The sequence below is a fragment of the Eucyclogobius newberryi genome, unplaced genomic scaffold (assembly GCF_026437365.1).
Source record: "Eucyclogobius newberryi isolate DKJ021-1_F unplaced genomic scaffold, fEucNew1.0.hap1 SCAF_13, whole genome shotgun sequence".
Taxonomy (NCBI): Eukaryota; Metazoa; Chordata; class Actinopteri; order Gobiiformes; family Gobiidae; genus Eucyclogobius; species Eucyclogobius newberryi.
In genome coordinates this window covers 26444599-26465981 of record NW_027315757.1, presented here as the reverse complement: position 1 = coordinate 26465981, position 21383 = coordinate 26444599, and the positions used below count along the sequence as shown (strand labels likewise).

The 21383-nt window shown below is 39.1% G+C and overlaps 1 protein-coding gene across 1 annotated transcript in view; it reads right to left on the bottom strand.

Moving 5' to 3' along the window:
• Window positions 1–21383, bottom strand: part of LOC140358333 (myosin heavy chain, fast skeletal muscle-like) — a 113154-nt gene that overhangs the window by 55331 nt on the left and 36440 nt on the right. The window contains exons 9-37 of the mRNA XM_072443103.1: window positions 14634–14737; window positions 13652–13790; window positions 13469–13587; window positions 12941–13090; window positions 12694–12864; window positions 12323–12626; window positions 12134–12216; window positions 11980–12067; window positions 11794–11911; window positions 11593–11716; window positions 11356–11492; window positions 11029–11284; window positions 10708–10950; window positions 10443–10619; window positions 10228–10373; window positions 10052–10142; window positions 9585–9974; window positions 9385–9511; window positions 9201–9319; window positions 8933–9129; window positions 7961–8144; window positions 7731–7896; window positions 7492–7616; window positions 6812–7120; window positions 6548–6751; window positions 6355–6480; window positions 6122–6292; window positions 5945–6049; window positions 5178–5273 (exon numbers count right to left, since the gene is read on the bottom strand). Of these exons, the coding sequence (XP_072299204.1) occupies window positions 5178–5273; window positions 5945–6049; window positions 6122–6292; window positions 6355–6480; window positions 6548–6751; window positions 6812–7120; window positions 7492–7616; window positions 7731–7896; window positions 7961–8144; window positions 8933–9129; window positions 9201–9319; window positions 9385–9511; window positions 9585–9974; window positions 10052–10142; window positions 10228–10373; window positions 10443–10619; window positions 10708–10950; window positions 11029–11284; window positions 11356–11492; window positions 11593–11716; window positions 11794–11911; window positions 11980–12067; window positions 12134–12216; window positions 12323–12626; window positions 12694–12864; window positions 12941–13090; window positions 13469–13587; window positions 13652–13790; window positions 14634–14737 (4769 nt within the window). The remainder of the gene's footprint in view (window positions 1–5177; window positions 5274–5944; window positions 6050–6121; window positions 6293–6354; window positions 6481–6547; window positions 6752–6811; window positions 7121–7491; window positions 7617–7730; window positions 7897–7960; window positions 8145–8932; window positions 9130–9200; window positions 9320–9384; window positions 9512–9584; window positions 9975–10051; window positions 10143–10227; window positions 10374–10442; window positions 10620–10707; window positions 10951–11028; window positions 11285–11355; window positions 11493–11592; window positions 11717–11793; window positions 11912–11979; window positions 12068–12133; window positions 12217–12322; window positions 12627–12693; window positions 12865–12940; window positions 13091–13468; window positions 13588–13651; window positions 13791–14633; window positions 14738–21383) is intronic.

The window sequence follows — 21383 nt, the reverse complement described above, 5'->3', positions numbered from 1 at the left end:
TCACATAAAACACTCATTAACTATTTATTTTTTTTAACACAATGTGAGAGTTTCAATATAAATACCTGAAGTGCTGATAACTCTTGATCTTTGGAAGCCGTCTGAAGAAGGGACTCAGATGCTTCTGCCAGTCCAAGTTCTTGACAAACACTTTGCCATCCACCGTTCCAACAAGCTGTGGGATATTGAGGTGAGACTCAGGAGAGCTGTTTTCCACTACCTGATGAGAAGGGCACCAATGTAAAAAAAATGAGAACAGAAGAAACATATCTTAAGCAGAAAGCAGCACTGAAGTTTTGCCAGGCTAATGTTTACACATTACAGTAGTCAAATAATATAAACTAACCTCAGCGATCTTCCAAAGTGTCAACCCTGGTCTTCATGTATGCTCGCTTGATAAGTCCAAAGCCGCAATCAGGGGAGAATTTGGTGTGGCCAGCAATGAGGAAGTGGATGTCCATTGTGTAGTGAAGCTTGGCCCCGGCTGCAGAGGGTTGGACGGAAAGTGTATCTGTAGTAGACAGAGAGAGAGAGAAAGGAGATTAGATTAATACATATGACATTTGATTAAGACGTATATCTCTCTATAATTGCTATTCTGCATTATCACTATTATTAGTACCTGCTGTGCAAAGTCAAAGCTGTAATGCCTCCTGATGTCTTTGCTTGCGGGCGGTGAGGGTCTGAAAGACAGCACATTAGATTCTGTTGTAGAGATCTGTGCGTGGCCTGCAGCTTCTGATGTGTTGGAGAAGCTGTTTCCACAGTGATCTGAAGCTTGATTTACAAACTGCAGGCTCACCTGAAAAACAGATGTTGCTTATGGTTAAGTATACTCTAAACATTAAAACATGAAAATCACCAAAATAATGTTTTACACTTACCACGCTCCTTAGCAGACTTCACGTAGAGACAGGTCATGTCAGTCAGGGTGTCTTTGCCAATTCTGAAAAGGGGAAAAAAAGGATAAGGGTTAACAGTAATATGGGAATAACACGCTTCACAGATAACAGTTCACATTGTGACGTTAACGGTGTATTTAAGATGCAAAACGCGGCGATATTGGGACATCTGCCCTCGGCTAGCGATGCTAGCTAGCTCACTTGAAATAACACGGCTCGTAAAAGCACGCCTTCCCACGCCGAAAAATAACCCGATAACATAGCAAAGTTTAGCTTACAACTTAGCTCCGAATAGCTGCGTTTAGCTCCAGGCTGTGGGGCTAACAGCCGGTTTAGTCCACCATAAAACACACACAAAGCACGACCCACACAACCCACGGGCCAACCCACGCCGAAAAATAACCCGATAACATGGTGATAACAGCAAGTAGTCACATTAAGCCCGTACAGCAGAGTGCACTGAAGCAACATGTTAGCTTAGCATTAGCTCCACCGGAGCAGACAAGTAAGATTCTAAAGTGATCACGAGACCGCCTTAAAACACAGCGTTAAAACAATAATTTAGTAGTAAAGTAAAAGTGTACCTGAGTAAACAGTTCCGTTGCAATGTAGTCCAGGAAATGTAAGCTCTGAAGACTGTGCTCTGAAGACGGTCTGGAGTAATGAGAGGAAAACACGGAGCCGCAGCTGCCATGCGGATCACGGTTGATTGGTGGAAAATGTAAACAATACGTTGGCTAGAAAAAGGTGACGCCCCCCAGGAGAGCAGGAAAAAGACCCGAAAACTCCACATTTTTAACAGCTTAATGTATACGTTTAAGACAACCAATAGTTTTATCTGAAGCACACAACGGCTTATTCATAACTTTAACTAGCACATTCTGCAAAAAAACGAAAATCACACATTTGAAAAAAAAAATCTTTTTTTGGGGTTTATCTCAGTTTCACCGAGGCCGACATGTACCGGCATTAAGGCTGCTGCGCCACATATGGAAATGATGAACTTTGAAAATGTCTCTTGTTTTAATGTAAATTACTTGTTGAACTCTGTTACATCTAGTATTTTGTTCTGGACGCCATTGCCCCTATGAAGGTAATTATTTTTTTTTTTTAATAGGCAGAAGGCGCCATGGAGAAATGATGATTCGGTCAGGGCACAGAAAAGGCAGTGCCGCCGGGCCGAACGGAAATGGCGCAAATCAAAGCTCAATGTTCAAAAAGAGATCTACAGAGAGAAGTTGTACAACCTCATTTTATGTATGTGGTATTCCAAGGGTCGTTAGGTTAGCCCTTCTTGTCCATAGTGGCTAAACCAGACTAAACCATCAATAAAAGTCAAAAACGCCACCTGGGAGATGGCCCAGGACCAGCTAAATATAATGCAGGTAGGTTTGTTGTTATGCAGAGACTTGAAGTTGGCAAAATATTATTTATACATTGTTAATCAGTTAGTTTCTGGATATACATTACAGTTTGAATAAGTTAAGCACAATTCATTTTTGGACGTTCATTTCACAAACAGTTCAGATCGTCCACAAATTACTGAACTCAGATTATTGGACCGGCAGCCAATAGCAAGTCTGATCAGTGATAGAGCCTGCCTGCAGGCTATACTGCCACATGTAGAACTTCTGAAATAATTGGAAGCTGCAGTAACAACTCGCGTGTCCTGTTTGCCACAGTAAACAGATTGTCAAACCCTCCAGCTCAGCTGCTGTAAGAACTAATTTCCACATCCAAATGTAATGAATTTGCATTATTCTTTAGTTACAAAGTTAAGGGCATTAAAATGCTAAAAATCCCACAATGCAAAAAATAACCATATAACCACCCAGACATGTGTAACTGACAAAACTGTCCAGGAGATCACCAGTTCATCTACATGCTGCCTTGATGTGTTACCCACCAGATTTCTAATGTCTGTGCTGAACAGTTTGTTAGCACCACTCACTCACATAGTTAAAATGTCGCTTCAATCTGGACCATTTCCAATGTCTTTGAAAACTGTGCCCCCAAGGGTCAATCCTGGGACCCCTTCTGTTCAACCGCTAGTGTTGTCAGGTCAGTTGATACGCAGCAAAAATGTGTCCTATCACAATTATGCAGACGACACTCAGACCAGTGGATTCACTCTGTTACTACATCCAACAGATCAGTGTGTGGATGAAGAACAACTTCTCCAGCTGAACTCAGACAAGACTGAAATCATTGTTTTTGGCCCATAGAAAAAAAGAGAAAGTGTTATTGGTCACCTCTTGAGTCTTGCTCTAAAACCTACAAATCAAGTTAGAAATCTGGGGGTAACAATGGACTCAGACTTGAACTTTAACAGCCACGTCAAATCAATAACATCAGCAGCTTTTTACCATCTAAAAAACATTGCCAAAATCAAAAATATAGTGTCCAAACAAGATTTAGAGAGACTTATCCATGCGTTTGTCTCCAGTAGATTAGACTACTGTAACGGCCTGCTCACTGGCCTCTCCAAACGAGCTGCAAAACACTGCTGCTCGGGTCCTGACTAGAACCAGGAAGTATGATCACATTAGTTCTCAGGTCTCTGCACTGGCTCCTGTGGCTCAGAGAATAAACTTTAAAGCAGTTCTGCTTGTGTACAAGTCTCTCCATGGCCTAGCACCAAAGAACATCTTGGACATGTTAGTGCCATATGAACCATCTCGGACTCTGAGGACCTCAGGGACCGACCTCCTGCTGGTGCCCAGAGTAAGGACTAAACATGGGGAATTACTACTCTGACAATGTTCAAATCTAAGCTAAAAACTGTTTTGTTTAGCTGCGCATATGATTGAAAGGATTTTTCTTTGCACTCTTCTCTTTTATGTCTTAAATTATTTACACGGTACCCTTTTTTATTTTATTTTTGTATTTATTATTTATTTATCTTTTATTTTTGACATTTCAAATACTAAAAGACGTATCTGGGACTATTTTGAGGTAGTACCCAACACCTTTAAATTTTAGCTTAAAAATAGCACCTTTTAAATTTATTCAAATTAAAAGGTCTTTCTTTAGAGAAATGTTCTACAATTCTAAAACTACTATTTAGATACTATTGCATTTGAACATGTAAATAATTTTGCTGGACACAATAGCGCATTGTGCTGGTGTCCAAGCACAGCTCATCGCAGGTGCCTGGGGACAAGGTCAGAACACACGCTGGTTAGGTTGTCGGTCAGCACTAAGCCTTCTGTAAAGCCCAGGAAGAGCCTGGCGCACCGACCCACCGACCAATAGCCAGGTTTTAACACTAAAGCTTTGGTCGAGTTTTGTCTGAGACAATTAGTTTAGCTAAAGCTAAATCTAGGGAGGGGCAGACGAGACTTGGTCCGTCGGTAAAGAAACAAAGCGCCACACATCAAGTGGAGGCGTCGACGAGAGAGTCGTCGAAAAAGAAACATACGCTCAGCACAGACGTGTGCAGTTTGCAGAAAGCGCGCAGATATGGGAACAAATCAATCTAAAAGTGATGTGTCCATCCCGGAGACGCCTGTCATGCTGCAATGTCAAATAAATATGGGAAGGAGTGTCTGGAATGCCTGCCAATGTCGTCCGATACATTTGTATTTGGCTAGGTGTTTTTTATTTTTTATTTACTTAATTTTATTGTATTTCTGTTCCTGTAATTTCTTTGTGATTTTAATGCATTTTTCCTGCTGTGTGAAGCACTTTGAATTGCCTTGTGTTTGAAATGTGCTCTACAAATGAACTTGCATTGCCTTGCCCAGAACTATAAACTAATGGCAGGATAGTTTTTTAATTGCATGTAACTAAATACAATTTTGTGATACAAAACCAAACACACAAACTTACTTGTACTAAAGTTAGATCATCAAATAAATACAGAATTTTTTTTTTTCAAAATGCATTTATTGATATATCTTGTGTGGCACCTCAAATGTTTCATATTTTATAAAACTTGGGGTTTGAGGAGACTGATCACTCTGCCTCCACCTGTAGGATACAAAGTGTTTGTTTAGATGACAAAATCTAAACAGATGCACAGAGGTATTTAGCAGATACAAACAAGGTAGTGCTAGATTCTACCTTTCCAGTATCACGGCTCTTGGCTCTGAGCTTGTTGACCTGAGCTTCAGAAATATCTGCGCGCTCCTGAGCCTCTTCAAATTCATGCTGGACCTTCCTGAGCCTGGCCATGTGAGTGTTGGCCTGTTCCTCCTGTTAATGTAAGTTGCATTCATTTTGAGGTCAACACAATTATTTTTACTATTTCCTAATACTATGTATTTTACTTACAGCCTCCTCAGCCTGTCTCTTGTAGGATTTGACTTTGAGCTGAAGTTTGTCCACGAGATCCTGAAGTCTGTTCACATTTTTCTTGTCCTCCTCAGTCTAAAAGCATAAAAAGTTTGATGTCATAACAAGTTGCTAGGATCACATATTAATTTCTGCTTGATGATAATGATAATAATGCTAATATTAATAATAATTATAATTATTTTTATATAATACCATGATCAGTGAGAATGGTCATGCTAAAATACAAATATAAGTGTATTTACAGATGTTTTTATCACTGAAAAATACCTTGAAAAACAAACATGCATCCTTACTGTGAGTGGGCTCACTGCTTCACAGACCTGACTCAAAACAGGCAGACCACCACCTGCTTTTCTCCAAGAAGATGTAGCTGCCTTTGTTTGAATCACTGCATGTATGTTGTACTTATTTTTGTATATAATTATTGTTGCGCATTGATCAGGTTGTCAGTTGTGTGAAAAAGAGGTAAAGTGAGTGATACAAAAAAGGGTGGGCATGTGCCACTTTCACCTTAATCTAGTTTAGTTTGAAGACAGTGATGGAGCTTTTGCCCATGGGCTGACCACATTTTCTCCTCATTAATCCATGGAACAAGAGGCATGTTTGGTAAAGAAATATTCACTTCTTAAGAAGGCAAAAGTGGTTTATGCAAAAGCAGTTTTAACCTCATTCGAACGAACACCACTCCACTCCATATTAAATCCTGAATTGTCTGGTAAAACTATGCGCAGCACAGAAATTACCTGGTAGGTCAGCTCTTTGACTCTACGCTCATATTTGCGGACTCCTTTAATAGCATCAGCTCCTCGTCTCTGCTCAGCTTCAACTTCTGACTCAAGTTCACGGACCTTTAAAAAAGGAATGTTAGAGATATTATCTTTGTAACGCAAATTTCAATAAACATTTCAGTAGACACACACCCTGGACTCCAGTTTCTGGAGCTGCTTCTTGCCGCCCTTCATGGCCAGGTTCTCAGCCTCATCCAGACGGTGCTGCAGGTCCTTGACAGTGACCTCCAGGTTCTTCTTCATCCTCTCCAGATGAGAACTGGTGTCCTGCTCCTTCTTCAGCTCCTCAGCCATCATGGCAGCCTGAAATGTTGGGCAATGTAAATGTGTTTTGGTATATCCTGTGTTTAAATAAGTGAGCTCACATCAGTGATGGCCTTTTTGGCTTTCTCTTCAGCATTTCTTGCTTCTTGAACAGAATCATCCACTTCACCTTGAACCTGGACCAGATCAGTCTCCAGCTTCTTCTTGGTGTTAATAAGACTGGTGTTCTATTTGACAGAGAAATGCATTCTTGTTTTTTCTGTTCTGCACTGTAAATATTGCTGATTTCGAAACCTGTGAGTGAAGCAGTCCAACGCGCTCACTAGCATCCACCAACTCCTGCTCAGCCACTTTACGTCCTCTCTCCGTCTGCTCCAGAGCAGCTCTCAGCTCCTCAATCTCAGCCAGCATCAGGCCATTTCTGCGCTCCACCATGGCCACCTGCTCCTTCATATCTTCCTGTCCTCTTTGTGCGTCATCAAGGTGCAGTTGGGCATCCTGGTGTGGGAAAAAAAAAGTTGAATACAAGTTTCACTTGAACTGTGCCTTGTTTCTTACCTTGAGCTGGCCCTGGACATTTCTGAGCTGTTTCTGTGCCTCAGCTGCCTGTCTGTTGGCATGGCTCAGCTGAATCTCCATCTCGTTCAGATCTCCCTCCATTTTCTTCTTGATTCTCAGGGCGTCATTTCTGCTCCTGACCTCCGAATCAAGATTGCTCTGCATGGAGTCAATGACTCTCTGGCTGTTCCTCTTGATTTGCTCCATCTCCTCGTCCTTCTCTGCCAGTTTCCTGTCCACCTCACCTTTGATCTGGTTGAGCTCCAGTTGGACACGCAGAATCTTGGCCTCCTCATGCTCTAGAGTACCCTTTTAAAATAAATCACAAGATGTCAAATTAAATTTACATGTCCCCCATTCATCCAGGTAAAGTAACAGTTTCGATTGCCCTCGATTGAGCTAACATAATCTGCGTCTTTGGCAAAAGCTAATAGAGTTAGTTCAGTGGTCGGACCCTTGCAAATTAATGTTTGTCGTCAGTTTTTAGATTTTTTATGTCATATGAGTACATAATGGAGAACCCATCGTTGCTAATCTTAAATAACACATTTAAATTCAAATGTATAATCAATAGAATCAATAGAATAATCAGCATTTCGAAGTCCATTAACGTAAGCCTAAATATTGGCACCAAAAATTTCAGCCAATCAATTTTTGAGAGCCCTATACTTTATTTGTACCTCAGCTTCTTCCAGGGCCGTCTGTATCTCTGCTTTCTCTGTCTCTACAGTCTTCTTGGATTTCTCTAACTCGTGGATGCTCTTTCCAGTCTCTCCAATTTGCTCCGTCAAATCAGAAATCTCCTCTGAGGGAAAAACATTATTTGGTTCAACGATCTAATCTAGGTTCGATGAATATGCGTTAAATTACTACAGTACATTTTGTCCATTATTTCATGTAAAGTGAGTGTAATACATACGCTGCAGGTTCTTGTTCTCTCTTTTCATGGTCTCCAGGTGATCCAGAGTTTCCTCATAAGAGTTCTTCATCTTAAAGAGTTCAGTGCTCAGAGAGCGAGCCTCCTTCTGGGCTCCCTCCAGTTCAGCTTGGCCCTCCTCATACTTCTGTTTCCACTCTGCCAGGACCTGAAGAAGGATAGAAGGATTTGTTAAGATAAAATATTAACACCGTGAATATTTTTTTCTTTACCTTGTCAAAGTTCCTCTGCTTCTTGTCCAGATTGGCAGCCAGCGCATTAGCTCTTTCCACATCAATCATGAGGTCCTCCACCTCACCCTGGAGCCTCTGCTTAGTCTTTTCCAAAGAGGCACACTTTGAGTTCACAGCCTCAATGGATTCCTCAGCTTCCTGCAGACGCTGGGCCAGCTTTTTCCTGTGATGAAGGGAATTGAAATATATAACTGACAATGGAGTGGTTGGCTACTCTCTGGCTGGCAGACTGAGCAGTTTTTCTTTTGGAGTTTTTTCTTCGGCAATATTGTACTATTTGGTCCAATAATCAAATCTGTAAAATATCAAATTTAAATCATTGGATGTTTTTTAGAGTGTAAAATAATATCTGGATGTGCAGCAACCTACTTATGTTCTCTCATGCAGAGAAAACATTGTGGTTTTTGCTCAATTTAAAAAACAAAGGAAGGGAATCCTTCACAAATTGTCAGTGCTTTTAAAGTTAGTTTGAATTAAATTTTTCGTAAATGTCTCTTAAATATGTAAATGTTTTTATAATTTGTGTACAGTTTTTTTTCACTTGGCCCCAGGTCTTCCTTGAAAAAGAGGTCTCAATCTCACTGGTTTGTCATCTGGTAAAATGACGGTTGATACATGAACAAATGAAAATCAGCTCAGTTTTCAAACATGAAATCTTCATTGGGATTCAGTTTAGTTCAAAAGGATTGAAGTTGAGGACTAATGTATTGTAAAATGAGCTGTCTTTTGTCTTGATGCCTGTTACTCTCCTCAAACTGCCTTGGTCTGTCCTGACAAATCCTCCTGCAAACTGTACTGAGACCTTTGACAGAGACACAGAGGTGTTTGAAAATGTTTCTGCAGGTTAACTTGAATCTAATTGGGGATGAATAAAGTATCTACCTACCAATCAGAGGAAACAGAAAAATCCCCAGATCTCTTGGGAACTGCAAAAATGATTTCCATACTTACTTGGACTCCTCCAGCTCCTCAGTGCGCTGAATAGCATCAGTCTCATATTTAGATCTCCATTGAGCCACTTCACTGTTGGCCTTTGACATTCCTCTCTGCAGCTCAGCCTTTGCCTCCTGCTCCTCCTCAAACTGTTCTCTGAGCAGATCACAGTCATGACGAGCAGACTGGACACCATGAGCCAGGGCGTTCTTGGCCTGTAGAAATGTAAAGTGTTAATGTTCACTGATATTTTTATTTCTTTGAATTTACAGTAGATTATCCATACCTTAACTTCTTCCTCAACGTGTCTCTTCAGCTCTTCAATTTGCTGAGTGAAAGCCTGCTTACCTCTGGTCAGCTGAGAAACAAGAGCTTCTTTCTCCTCAAGCTGACGAGAAAACTCTCCTGTAATTACAGCATTTGTTAGATACTTTAAATACTAAAATATAAATACAAAAAACACTCTGTACCATTCTCTGTCTGGAGTCTTGCTCTCTGAGCATTTATGTCATTCAGTTGGCGGACATTCTCGTCATTTTTGGCCTTGAGCTCACTCAGCTGGTCTTCAAGTGTCCTGCACATTTTCTCCAGGTTTCCCTGTCATGATAGACTTATTCAGCACACTTTGGAGACGCCCAATTTAGTGCATCCTATTGACTTTAGAAGTTACCTTTGATTTAGCCACAGCCTCCATGTTGCTGGAGAGGTCATCAATCTCCATTTTGTACTCGCTCTTCTCTTTCTCCAGCTTCTGCTTGACACGCTGGAGGTTGTCGATCTGCTCTCCCAGCTCAGCCACACTGTCAGCCTGCTTCTTGCGAAGGGCAGAAGCTGTTGCCTCATGCTGCAGAGTGGACTCTTCAAGATCACGACGCAGCTTCTGAAACTCAGCCTCACGCTTCTTGTTCAACTCAATCTGAGCAGATGTGGCTCCACCAGCTTCTTCAAGTCTCTCACTGATTTCCTCAAGCTCCCTGGACAGGTCTGCTCTCTGCTTCTCCACCTTTGCACGAGCTGCTCTCTCAGCCTCAATCTCCTCCTCCAGTTCCTCAATACGAGCCTACATTTGATGACAGGAACAGAAAAGGTTTTCTCATTTGAACCAAAACACTTATGGGAAGTAGTCTCAGTAATTACCTGAAGCTCCTTGATCTTCTTCTGAAGCTGAGCCCCAAGAGACTGCTCATCCTCAATCTTGCTGAGGAGCTGGCTGATCTCAAAGTCCTTCCTAAAATAAGAAATTAATCAGTGAGTTAATTAATTAATTTATTGATTGATTAACAAATTATTCAACAGTTAACAAAATATTGTACTTTTTGTTCTTCTCATCAGATTGTTGCTTGTCGTTCTCGAGGTCCATGACGGATTCCTGGGCCATTTTCAGGTCTCCTTCCAGCTTCCTCTTTGCTCTCTCCAGGTCCATGCGAAGCTTCTTCTCTTGTTCCAGAGACCCTTCAAGCTAACAAATAACAATATGTAAGTAATGAAATTCTACTTCTTGATGAACAACGCAACAATAATTTCTCACATCATCAACTTGCTGTTCCAGCTTGGTCTTGGCCTTGGTCAGAGTGTTGACTTTGTCTTCCTCTGCCTGAAGGTCATCCAGAGTTTGCTGGTGGGCCTCTTGGAGGGCTTTCTTTTCTTTGGACAGCTTGGCAATGGACTCATCTTGAGACGCCATCTCCTCTGTCAAGTTTTTCACCTGTTTGTAATATTTGTAAAGTGTTATTTCTTATTGTCACATTTGAATCTCAGCGTAATAGTATTACTTCATTTTAAATGATTTTAACCTTGTTTTCAGTGGCATGTTTCTCTTTCTCCACTTTAGCCAAGGTGAGCTCTAAGTCATCAATGTCTTTCTTCAGCTCAGAACATTCATCCTCCAGCTTCCTCTTCTTTGCAGTCAGCTCAGCATTGATTTCCTCCTCGTCCTCCAGTCTCTCAGTTGTCTCTTTGAGCTTTGCCTCAAGTTGGATTTTGCTTTTGATGAGTCCTTCACACCTCTCCTCTGCATCAGAGAGGCCGTCCGCTTCCTATTTTACATACAAAAAACAAATATTTAAGTCAAATTTAACTTTTTCTAAATATATTAATTTTCAGTTGTTACGTACAGCTGCCATTTGTAGCTGAAGGTCATTCTTCTCCTGCAACATAGAAACCATTTTCTCCTCCAGCTCTTTTTTCTTGGCTAGAGCAGTTGCCAGATCAATCTTCATCTTCTCATAGTTTTCTTTCATTGACATAAGCTCTTTTTCAGTCTCAGCGCTCTTCAAAAGAGGCTTGATCTTGAAATACAGATTCATCCATGGCCAGTTTTTCACATTCATGAAGGAGCGGATGTTGTACTGGATGCCGTAGATTGCTTCTCTACAAATGGAAATATTCATTTTTTAATATTTTCATCAAAATGTCAAGTTTTTCTTCATAAATATCTGCACCTTCTCGCCATCATCTTGACAAACTCCTTCCTCATGATATATCCTCTAGCAAGAGCCTGGGTCATGGTCACCAGAGTAGCCAGTTTTTCATCTCTCATCTCCTCAAGCTGCCCCAGCAGACCAGCTTTGAAGAACACCTGTTTTAAAATGAAACACAGAGCCATTTTCAATGTTTTACAATAACACCTTGAGTTACCTAAATTAATATAATCAAACTGATTTTAAATGAACCAGTACCTTAGTGTGTCCAAACATGTACTGGGTGTGGTCCACATCAATGGAGCCAAGCAGCTTCTCTGAAGCTTTTTTGTTGTCCATGAACTGTCCATCAGGGATGACACTGGCATTTAATACTTTGTATCTGTGGGAATTATTCTTTGGTTTATTACTTTTGCTTTTTACTTTTAACCCTTTGTTATATAAAAGCATGAAGGTAACCTCTGCTTGAAGTCACCGTAGAGGACTCTGCTGGGGAATCCCTTTCTGCAGATTCTGATGCCCTCCAGCACACCATTACACCTCAGCTGGTGGATGACCAGGAAGTTCTCCATGAGACCTGAGGATGAATGTGTTATATTTTGAAAATATATTTCATTCATATGAGAAAAAGCTGCATATGCTTACCTGGGGTCTTAGTTTCATTGGGAATCAAGCAACGCACAAAGTGAGGATGAGTGCTCCTCAAGTTGGTCATCAGCTTGCCCAAGTTTTCCTGTAGATAATAAGACATGAAATAATTGCACCATATATACAATTACATACAAAAAGCAAAACTTACTCTGAAAAGGGCAGATACAGTCTGGAAGGAACCACCCTTTTGTTTTTTGCCCTTCTTGCCGCCACCACCAGAAGCGGCCTCCGCTTTAAAATAAATAATAATTATTTATTTTTTGTAATTAAACATGTTATTTCATGTTTAGATTAATTATTAACTAATTATTTGGTTTAAATTTTAAACACATTTTACCTTCACTCGCACTGAGTGCATAGAGATGGCTCAGCAGTTTGTTTCCAGACTTCTGGTAGAGCTGAATAACTGAGTCGTTCAGTGGGTCCTTGTTCTTGTCCAGCCAGCCAGTGACATTGTAGTCTACAGTACCAGCGTAGTGGACCAGAGAGAAGTGAGCTTCTGCCTTTCCTTTGCCTGGCTTTGGTTTCTCAAAGGCTTTGTTCTTGCCCAGATGTTGGTCATACAGCTTGTTCTTAAAGGATGTATCAGAGGCCTTGGGGAACATGCACTCCTCTTCAAGGATGGAGAAGATGCCCATTGGCTGTGAAAGATTTATGTATGTTAGCTAAAACATTTACAGTTGTTATTTATTTATTCACTAAGTTTACCTTCTCAATAAGCTCAATGCAGGCAGCCAAGTCCATACCAAAGTCAATAAACTCCCATACAATGCCCTCTTTCTTGTACTCATCTTGCTCCAGGACAAACATGGTATGGTTGAAAAACTGTTGCAGTTTCTCATTGGTGAAGTTGATGCAGAGCTGCTCCAAACTGTTGAACTACAAATGGAAGATCACATCTTCAAGTCAGATGTTAGTCACAATTATTTTGTTGCATATTATTTTTTTAACCTACGTCAAAGATCTCAAATCCAGCAATATCCAACACTCCAATGTAATAGGATCGTGCCTGCTTGGTGTCCAACATCTCATTGATACGAATGACCATCCACAAGAACATTTTCTCATAGATAGACTTGCACAGAGCACTGACAGAATTGTTGACCTTTAGATTAAGCGAAAACCATATTAATACCAAAGAAGGCTGTGCACATATGATGTCATTCCATATGATAGTGTCTCAGTTTAAGATTAAGGTGGGTGAGTGTTAAAATGCAGACAGTTTGATCTACAATCAAAATACAATCTCTGTAAGTACAATAAATAAAGGGGACCAAAGTTAAGATGGGGGCTTTAAAATATTGTTTAAAATAATTTAAAATATTGTTTTAAATAGTTGACATAGAAAATAAGTTTGTGAAACCTGTTTAAATAGTTTGGTCAATTTCGAAAAATAATTTCTATCTAAAATGTGTATGTCAAAGAACAACTGCTTTCACAACTTATGGCGATCGAAATAAATACAAATACCAATATAAATTACCTGTGGGACAGTTTGACCTTTGGTCACCATCTCATTTCCAACTTTGACTCTTGGGTAGCAAAGAGCTTTCAGCATGTCAGCCGAGTTCAGACCCAAGAGGTAGGCAATTTTATCAGCAACTAAAAGAACACCATTTTATAAGGCTTCCCAAAAACAGAAGTTAATCCAATTTTAGCAATTTACCCTCAGTGCCGTCAGGCTCGGCCTGCTCCTCGCGCTGCTTCTGCTTGAATTTCATGCCACCATGATGCATCACAGCACCAGTCAGCTTGTAGATGTTAAACTTCTCATCAGCATTGAAGCCCAAGATGTCAATTGCTGTCTGTAAGATGATACACCAACATTAATGTGTGTGTATATATATATATATATATATATATATATATATATATATATATATATATATATATATATATATATATATATATATATATATATATATATAATATAATATAATATAATACATAGTAATTCCCTTTCCCAGGCTCGGGTCCCGGCCTGGGAGCTTGAGGGTTCTGCACAGTATCTGTTCCTAGCACTGCACTTTTCAGGACTGATATGTCTGATGTTTTTCCAAGGATCTGTTGAAGTCACTCCTCCAGTTTGGGGGTCACTGCCCCGAGTGCTCCCATGACCACGAGCACCACTTTTGCCTTAGTCTCCCACTCGTTCTTTAGCTCCTCTCTAAGCACTTTGTATTTTTCCAGTTTATCGTGTTCCTTTTTCCTGATGTTGCCATCACTTGCCATTGCCATGTATTGCCATGTCAACCACAACTGCTTTCCTCTGCTGTTTATCCACCAGTACAATGTCTGGTTGTTTTGCAATTACCATTTTGTCAGTCTGTATCTGGAAGTCATTTTCTACCACCTTTGGAGGTTTTTACCCCTTGAGGTCTCTAGTCCATACTCCGCAGAGATGTTCTTGTACACTTTGCCAGCCATTTGGTTATGACGCTCCTTGTATGCTTTCCCTGCCAGCATCTTACACCCTGCAGTTATGTGCTGGATTGTCTCAGGAGCCTATGTTCTATGTTCTCTGTTCCCCATGACTTGAGACATTCACTGAGCACATCATCTTGATGTACTTGTGGATCTTGGATGTTTCATCCTGGATATTGACTCTCACACTCACACATATATTTATGCAATGTTATTTAACTTACATCGGTTGCAACGAACTCCTCCACATCATCAATGCTCTTGACAGTGATTTCACCCTGGCTGATCATTGGGTAATCATAAGGGTTAGTGGTGATCAGGAGAGCCTCTGAAATTTGGAAAAACTGAATCAGTTAAATTTTGTTAAAAGTACATTATTCAAGATTTTCCTATCATATTTTAAGGAGGGACATGGCAGGTGAATACATTCAATACATTCATTTTAAATATATTTATTTTTTTGTACATTGCAGACATCCAAATAAGTCTTAAATATCTTATTAATATTAACAGTTATTTACTTATTGCTGAAAATGTATCCAAACATTTTAAATTAGCCTTATTCTTGAAAAATCTGGTAGAAATATCAAGAAATTTTAAAATAGTGGCACATACACAAAGTAATCGGTGCCTGTTAATGCTACTTTGAATAGAAATGTTTGGGTCTGACGCATTGTAGGCAAACAGACTTTGAAATGACAAATTCCCATACAAACCTATTGATGGAAGTTAATACAGTGAAATATTAAAACAACTTGGAACACTTTCTTTATAAAGCATATATGTTAAGAGAGCCATAACTGAAAAAACTATATCAAAATTGTGAAGTTTTCCTGCATTGTCTCGCCTTAACATAACATACCCAGCAGTTGAGGCTGGTGGCCGGTCATGAGCTGGTAGAAGATGTGGTAGCTCCTCTCAGCAGACAGCTGGAAGGTCACACGGGACTTCTCCAGCAGATCTATTTATATATAGTTAATGTAAGATTCACTTCTCCCAATTTGCATTAAAATCACATGGACATGTTTCAATCAAGTCAATAAAAAAATTCCTCTGGTGTTATTACAACTTTGGTGCGTTAGTTAAATGTTTTTAATTATTTCCCATTCCAGTTCAGCCGTTCAAAGAGGTCTGGGACACTATTGGGCATAATGTTTTGGAAATTGTAAATAGAAGCCTCACTTTGGGTGTTGCCTCAGTTTTATAAACAGCTAAAGCCCAGCTTAAATGAACAGGACCTGTCTAGTTACAGACCCATATCGATGCTTTCTTTTCTGTCAAAGATTTTAGAATTTTTTATTTTTTTTCCACTAGTCTTTTTTAAAACAACACACAGTAATGAACATTCATCAATCAGGTTACAAGTAATTTCATAGCACAGAAACTAAACTTTTAAAGGTTTTGAATTATCTGTTTGTAATGGCTGATTCTGGGAGTGCAGCTGTTCTTTTGCTTTTAGAACTAACAGCTGCTTTTGACACAGTGGACCAGACAATTCTTTCATGTTGCTTGGAGCTCTGTGTGGGTGTCAGGGAAATGGCATTGGAGTGGTTCAGGTCCTACTTGGCTTACAGGTCATTTCATATAAACGTTGGGGACTCCTTTTCTTCATGGGCTCCTCTACATTGCAGAGTCCCACTGGGCTATATTCTCGGACCTATTCTTATTTCTTTCTTTTCTTTCTATTCTTGTTTCTTAGTCTTTTTTTTCTTTTTAGAAAGCATGGGATATTATATCACGTTTACATGGACGATTCCCAAGTCTATCTGCCAGTAAAAAATAGTTCCCTGGCACTTGTCCTGAAATGTTTAGAAGATGTCAAGGCTTGGTTGGCTATGAATTTCCTAAACATAAATGAGTCAAAAATGGAAATGGTTGTTTTTAATTCCAACAAAGGTTTGACAAGCAGATAAAAACCGTGGTTGGATCTAGTTTTTATGATCTCAGGCTTTTATCTAGACTCAAATTGGTTTTAGCTTTTAGCGACCTGGAGCGGGTGATCCATGCTTTTATCTCTACACGTCTCGACTACTGCCAAGCTAACCTGTCACACTTACTGTTCAAAATTCAGCTGCACGTCTTTTCACTGGCACACGTCGTAGGGAACATATTAAATCTATTTTATGCTCACTGCTCTAGCTCCCCTTTAATTTTAAGATGATTTTAAAATGTTATTGTTTGTTTTTCAAAGCGCTACTGGCCCTCACGTACATTTCAGACTTTTTGTTCCAAAAATGAGGATCAAAAGCCAGAGAGACCGGGCCTTTTCTGTAGCAGGCCCCAAACTTTGGAACGCTCTTCCTCCCCACATAAAAACTGCCCCTTCAGTTGCTTTTAAGTCGTGTTTGAAAAAGCATTTTTATTCACTGGCATTTAACCTGGCATGTGAAGTGTGTGTGTCTTTCATTATTTTGTATATTTTGTATTGGGTTTTTATTTGTTTGTTAGTTTTGGTTTGTACGTATTTATTTTTTTGTTATTCATTTTCATATATTACTTGTGATTGTTTTGTACAGCACTTTGGAGACTTTGTGTTGGTAAAAGACACTATACAAATAAAGTTGGATTGGATTGGATAATTATTAACATTTTAAATAAATGCTCTAGTCTTCTGCTAAAGTTAGTCTGTTCAGTTAAATGCTCGTTGACAAGAAAATCTATTCTGACAGTAGATGGCGACAAAGACGAGACAATTACTAGAGTAAATACAAATCTTTAGCCTGTATAGAAATCAGTCAATAAATAATGTATATTTTTCTTACACTCAGACTGCCCCAGAATTTAGCTTGCTTGAAACAATAATAACTTACCTATAATAATAAGTTTGCATTGATTTAAGATTCAGAGGTTCAGTATTCGTAGTAAGATTAATCTTAAACTTACATGTTTCAATATCTGCTGAAGCAAGTTTTCCAGTGGTAGCAAAATGGATTCTGATGAATTTACCCTAAGACAAAACGTATTTATTTATATTTTTTGTTTTGGTATTTTATGATTATCATCATTATATCTTCATACTCACAAAACGAGAAGAGTTGTCATTCCTCACAGTCTTGGCATTGCCATAAGCCTCCAGCAGAGGGTTGGCAGCAACAATTTGATCTTCAAGGGAACCCTAGAGTCAACATTTACAACTGTTAACACGTCTTTTGTAAATATTAATGCATTTCGATAGTTAACGTTAGTTACCTGGATTTTGCCAGATGATGCTGCCGGAGCGTCCTTTTTAGCTCCAATAGCTGCAATTGTTGCAAAGTATTGGATGACACGTTTGGTGTTGACAGTCTTTCCAGCACCGGATTCTCCGCTGGTTTTGGAAGAGATTTTAAAGTCTCAGGTGGTGTTATAACATGAAGGTATACAACAGGTTAAAAGCTACTGCAACACTTACGTAATCAGAATAGACTGGTTCTCACGATCTAAAATTATGAACAAAAAAAAACTGAATTAAAATTCTTATGCCTGCGTTTTTATTTTATGATCTTATTTTATTCTCACCAGTAAGCATGAACTGATAGGCATTGTCAGAGATTGAGAAGATGTGGGGTGGGGCCTCAATCCTCTTCTTGCCTCTGTAGGCTCCTACACAGACACTATCGTATACAGGAAGCCACTTGTAGGGGTTCACCACGACGCAGAACAACCCAGAGTAGGTCTGGAACATATTTGTGATGTCCATAAGAGGAGTTTTTTTTCAAAGTTAGCAGTGTAGTAATGTAGTAGCAGTGTAGTAAGTAATGAAAACTCACGTAGATCATCCATGATGCATAACGCTCTTTGAGGTTATACAAAACACACGGTTCGTTGAGATGAGTCATCATGACCATGTCCTCAATTTTATCATACTTGGGAGGATTCCTTGGGTGAGTGTCCTCTTCTTTGACTGTTACACTCTAAAAAAACAACAACCAGATATTTAGTCCATATTATAACACAATATTCAGTGTGGTAAAACTTGGTGTGAGTTGTATTTCCAATGGTAGAATTTTTCACTCAAAATCGACAAATCTATCAGAAAAGAGGTGTGGAACAGAATAAGTATTTATATCAAACAAAAGTGCTTAACACAATCCCACAGACTTCTCTATATTCTTTGTGTTGAGTTAGATAAACTATCTTCTGTCACAGCACATGTATTCCTGGCTCCAAGTGCATCCGGCTGCTGTGTAATGAGTTGGAATCCTGATTCTAACAATTTACTACATGTTTTCCTATCTTTCTCATTCCCCGTTTCACCCTGTGAAAATGTCTAATAAAACCTACGGGCAACAAAATCTTTTAAAAAATGGTTGATGTTAAAAAGCAACTTGCCTTTGCACCAGGACCAATGATATCACATGTGGCTTTGCCACCCTCTCTCTTGGTGATTTTACATTTCAAATACATCTCAGCTTGATCAGCCACAAAATAATCTGACTTGGCGTCAAAAGGAGTATTTTGGGCTTCAATCCTCTCCTTCGCTGGCTTCCGGAGGTAAATGGCCGCCACGCCATACTGCTCCATCTCCGCGTCTGTACTCATGGCTGCTCCGTATGGGTGGCTAGAAGAGAGTTAATTCAAATAAAGTAAATAAATAAATTGTATTTATATTTTAACAAACAATAACAAAAATTTTCAGTCATATTTACCTTGCTACTCTTCAGGATTTGTACCGTTGATGAGGATGGGAAGATGCTAAAAATATAAATTTGATTACTGCCTGCACAAGTCATTCACAGGAAATAACAATGTTCCATAACAACAAAATAATCTGTTTTTGTAAACAAAACAAACAAAAAACATGAAAGTTACAAAGTGCATTTTTCATTTTTTAAACTTTTCTGTAACTCTTTAATCATCTTTATAGTGGATACTTTCTTTTTTTATTCCAATACATTTGTGAGCAGGTATAGGCACTTTCTACTGGACAACATGTTTTAACTGGACTGAAAGGTTTCGTGGTTTAAGCATGCTGACATTCTTCCAGAAGTTTCTGAGTTCAAGTCCCAGTTTTTAACAAACAAAAAATACATTTAAAAAAAATATTTTTAAATATACATTTATTTGAATTGCAGTTGACCACAGACTTGCACAATTCTTTATCAAAATCCCAATATTTAAACCTTTTGCAGTTCTTAAAATCCATGTGAAACAACTTTTTAAATTAAAATACGTTACTTAAGTAGATTTTTGTTAATATAAATAAAAAAGTAAGTATTTTTTTTGCACATGCATCTGTACTTTTTCTTCAGTAACAAAACTGAACACTGATTAGGTTGTAGTCGGTGTACTCACCTGTTCCAGGAGCCCACGTACCAGTTCATGCGCAAGTCCAGAGCTGCCTCTTATAGAGGGTGGGAGTGCTCGGTCAGCACTTCCACGTTTCTCTGTTTGGTCATGAACTCTCATCATCCTGACGTTAGTGATTGTATAAGCCAATTTATTTCAAGATGTGCTTTCAAAACGTACTCTTACATGGTTTACTAACTATTTTTTAAAAATTACATTTATTAAATGTATTTTAAAAATGCATTTGTATTTATAAAGCTGTTTTCAGGACAATCAACAGTGCTTTTATTTATAGATATATTTTTTATATATCTATATATATTTATCTATATACATCTATATCTATATCTTTATATTTATATTCATATATATATATATCTACATATATCTATAAAAATAAAAATAAAAATAGAAAGATAAGATATAAAAGACACATGCAATGGTTTTGATGTTTCAGTAACATGACTCTCATATTCCTGATTAAGTATGTGTACCAGCCATATAAATTTCATTGCCCGTTCCTTATGCCCTTAGATAGACATGATTGGAGATGGAACCTCATGGGACATCCAGACCAAAATAAATGGAGTATCACACAGCATGAAATTAACTTCATGATAAATTGGATGATATTAGATTAAGTATAAGAAATGTTTTATGTAAATAAAATATGTGTTTCAAGGCATGGCCAGGCAAAGAATCACCAGAGAGGGGTCTACCTTCTGGGAGACTTAGGTCTTTTGGAGTGACAGGGCCACTCCTGAAGACCTTCTACGACTCTGTGGTGGCATCAGCTCCTGTAGGTGTGGCCTGTTGGAGCAGCAGCATCACAGAGAGGGAGAGGAAGAAGCTGGACAAAGTTATCAAAAAGTCCAGCTCCGTCCTGGGCTGTGCTCTGGACTCGGTGCAGGAGGTGGGGGACAGAAGGGTCCTGGCTAAACTCACATTTACGCTGGGGTGTGTCGCCCCCTGCAGGACACTCTGTCCAAGAGCAGCTTCAGTGACAGACAAATCCACCCTGGCAGTATAAAGGAGAGGTTTCCTTCCTGCTGCTTTCAAACTCTACAACAAACACTGTTAGCCCTGAACATGTGTGATTCAGCTTTTTATGATTAATGTGCAATACTGTTATACTCATGTGCAATACTGTGACTTAATGTAAATCATCACTGGTGCAATATTTTATGTCCATATAACATCTGTAAATAGGAGTGTTATTATTAAGATTATAAGAGTAATTTCTAATCTTATTCTTCTGTACCTAATCTTTGTTGCAACAATGGAATTTCCCCCATTGTGGGACAAATAAAGGCTATCTCATCTTATCTTATCTTACATCAATCCACTTTATCTATTTACAAACAAAGATTCTGTTCACTTTGGAATCTCTGTCCAGAGACAATTAACATAACATTAACAATAAAGAATAAAAGATAAGGAGATGATGATGTTGATGGTAGTGGTAGTAGCAGTATTATAATTATATTATATAGGCCAGAGCCGAAGGTCGCCCGTGCGTGCCCGTTGCGCCCGTGGCTTTAATGATCAGGCCCAAGCGCCACAAGCTGTTTTGTAAGGACTGCGAAAGCGCTTGCCCACTTCCAAACACTCACTAACAAACTCCTCCATCCCATACATACGAATTAGTAGTAGGAAAATTGTACATTATTGTTTTTATTGTTTTATTGCGAGATAGGAAATAGCCC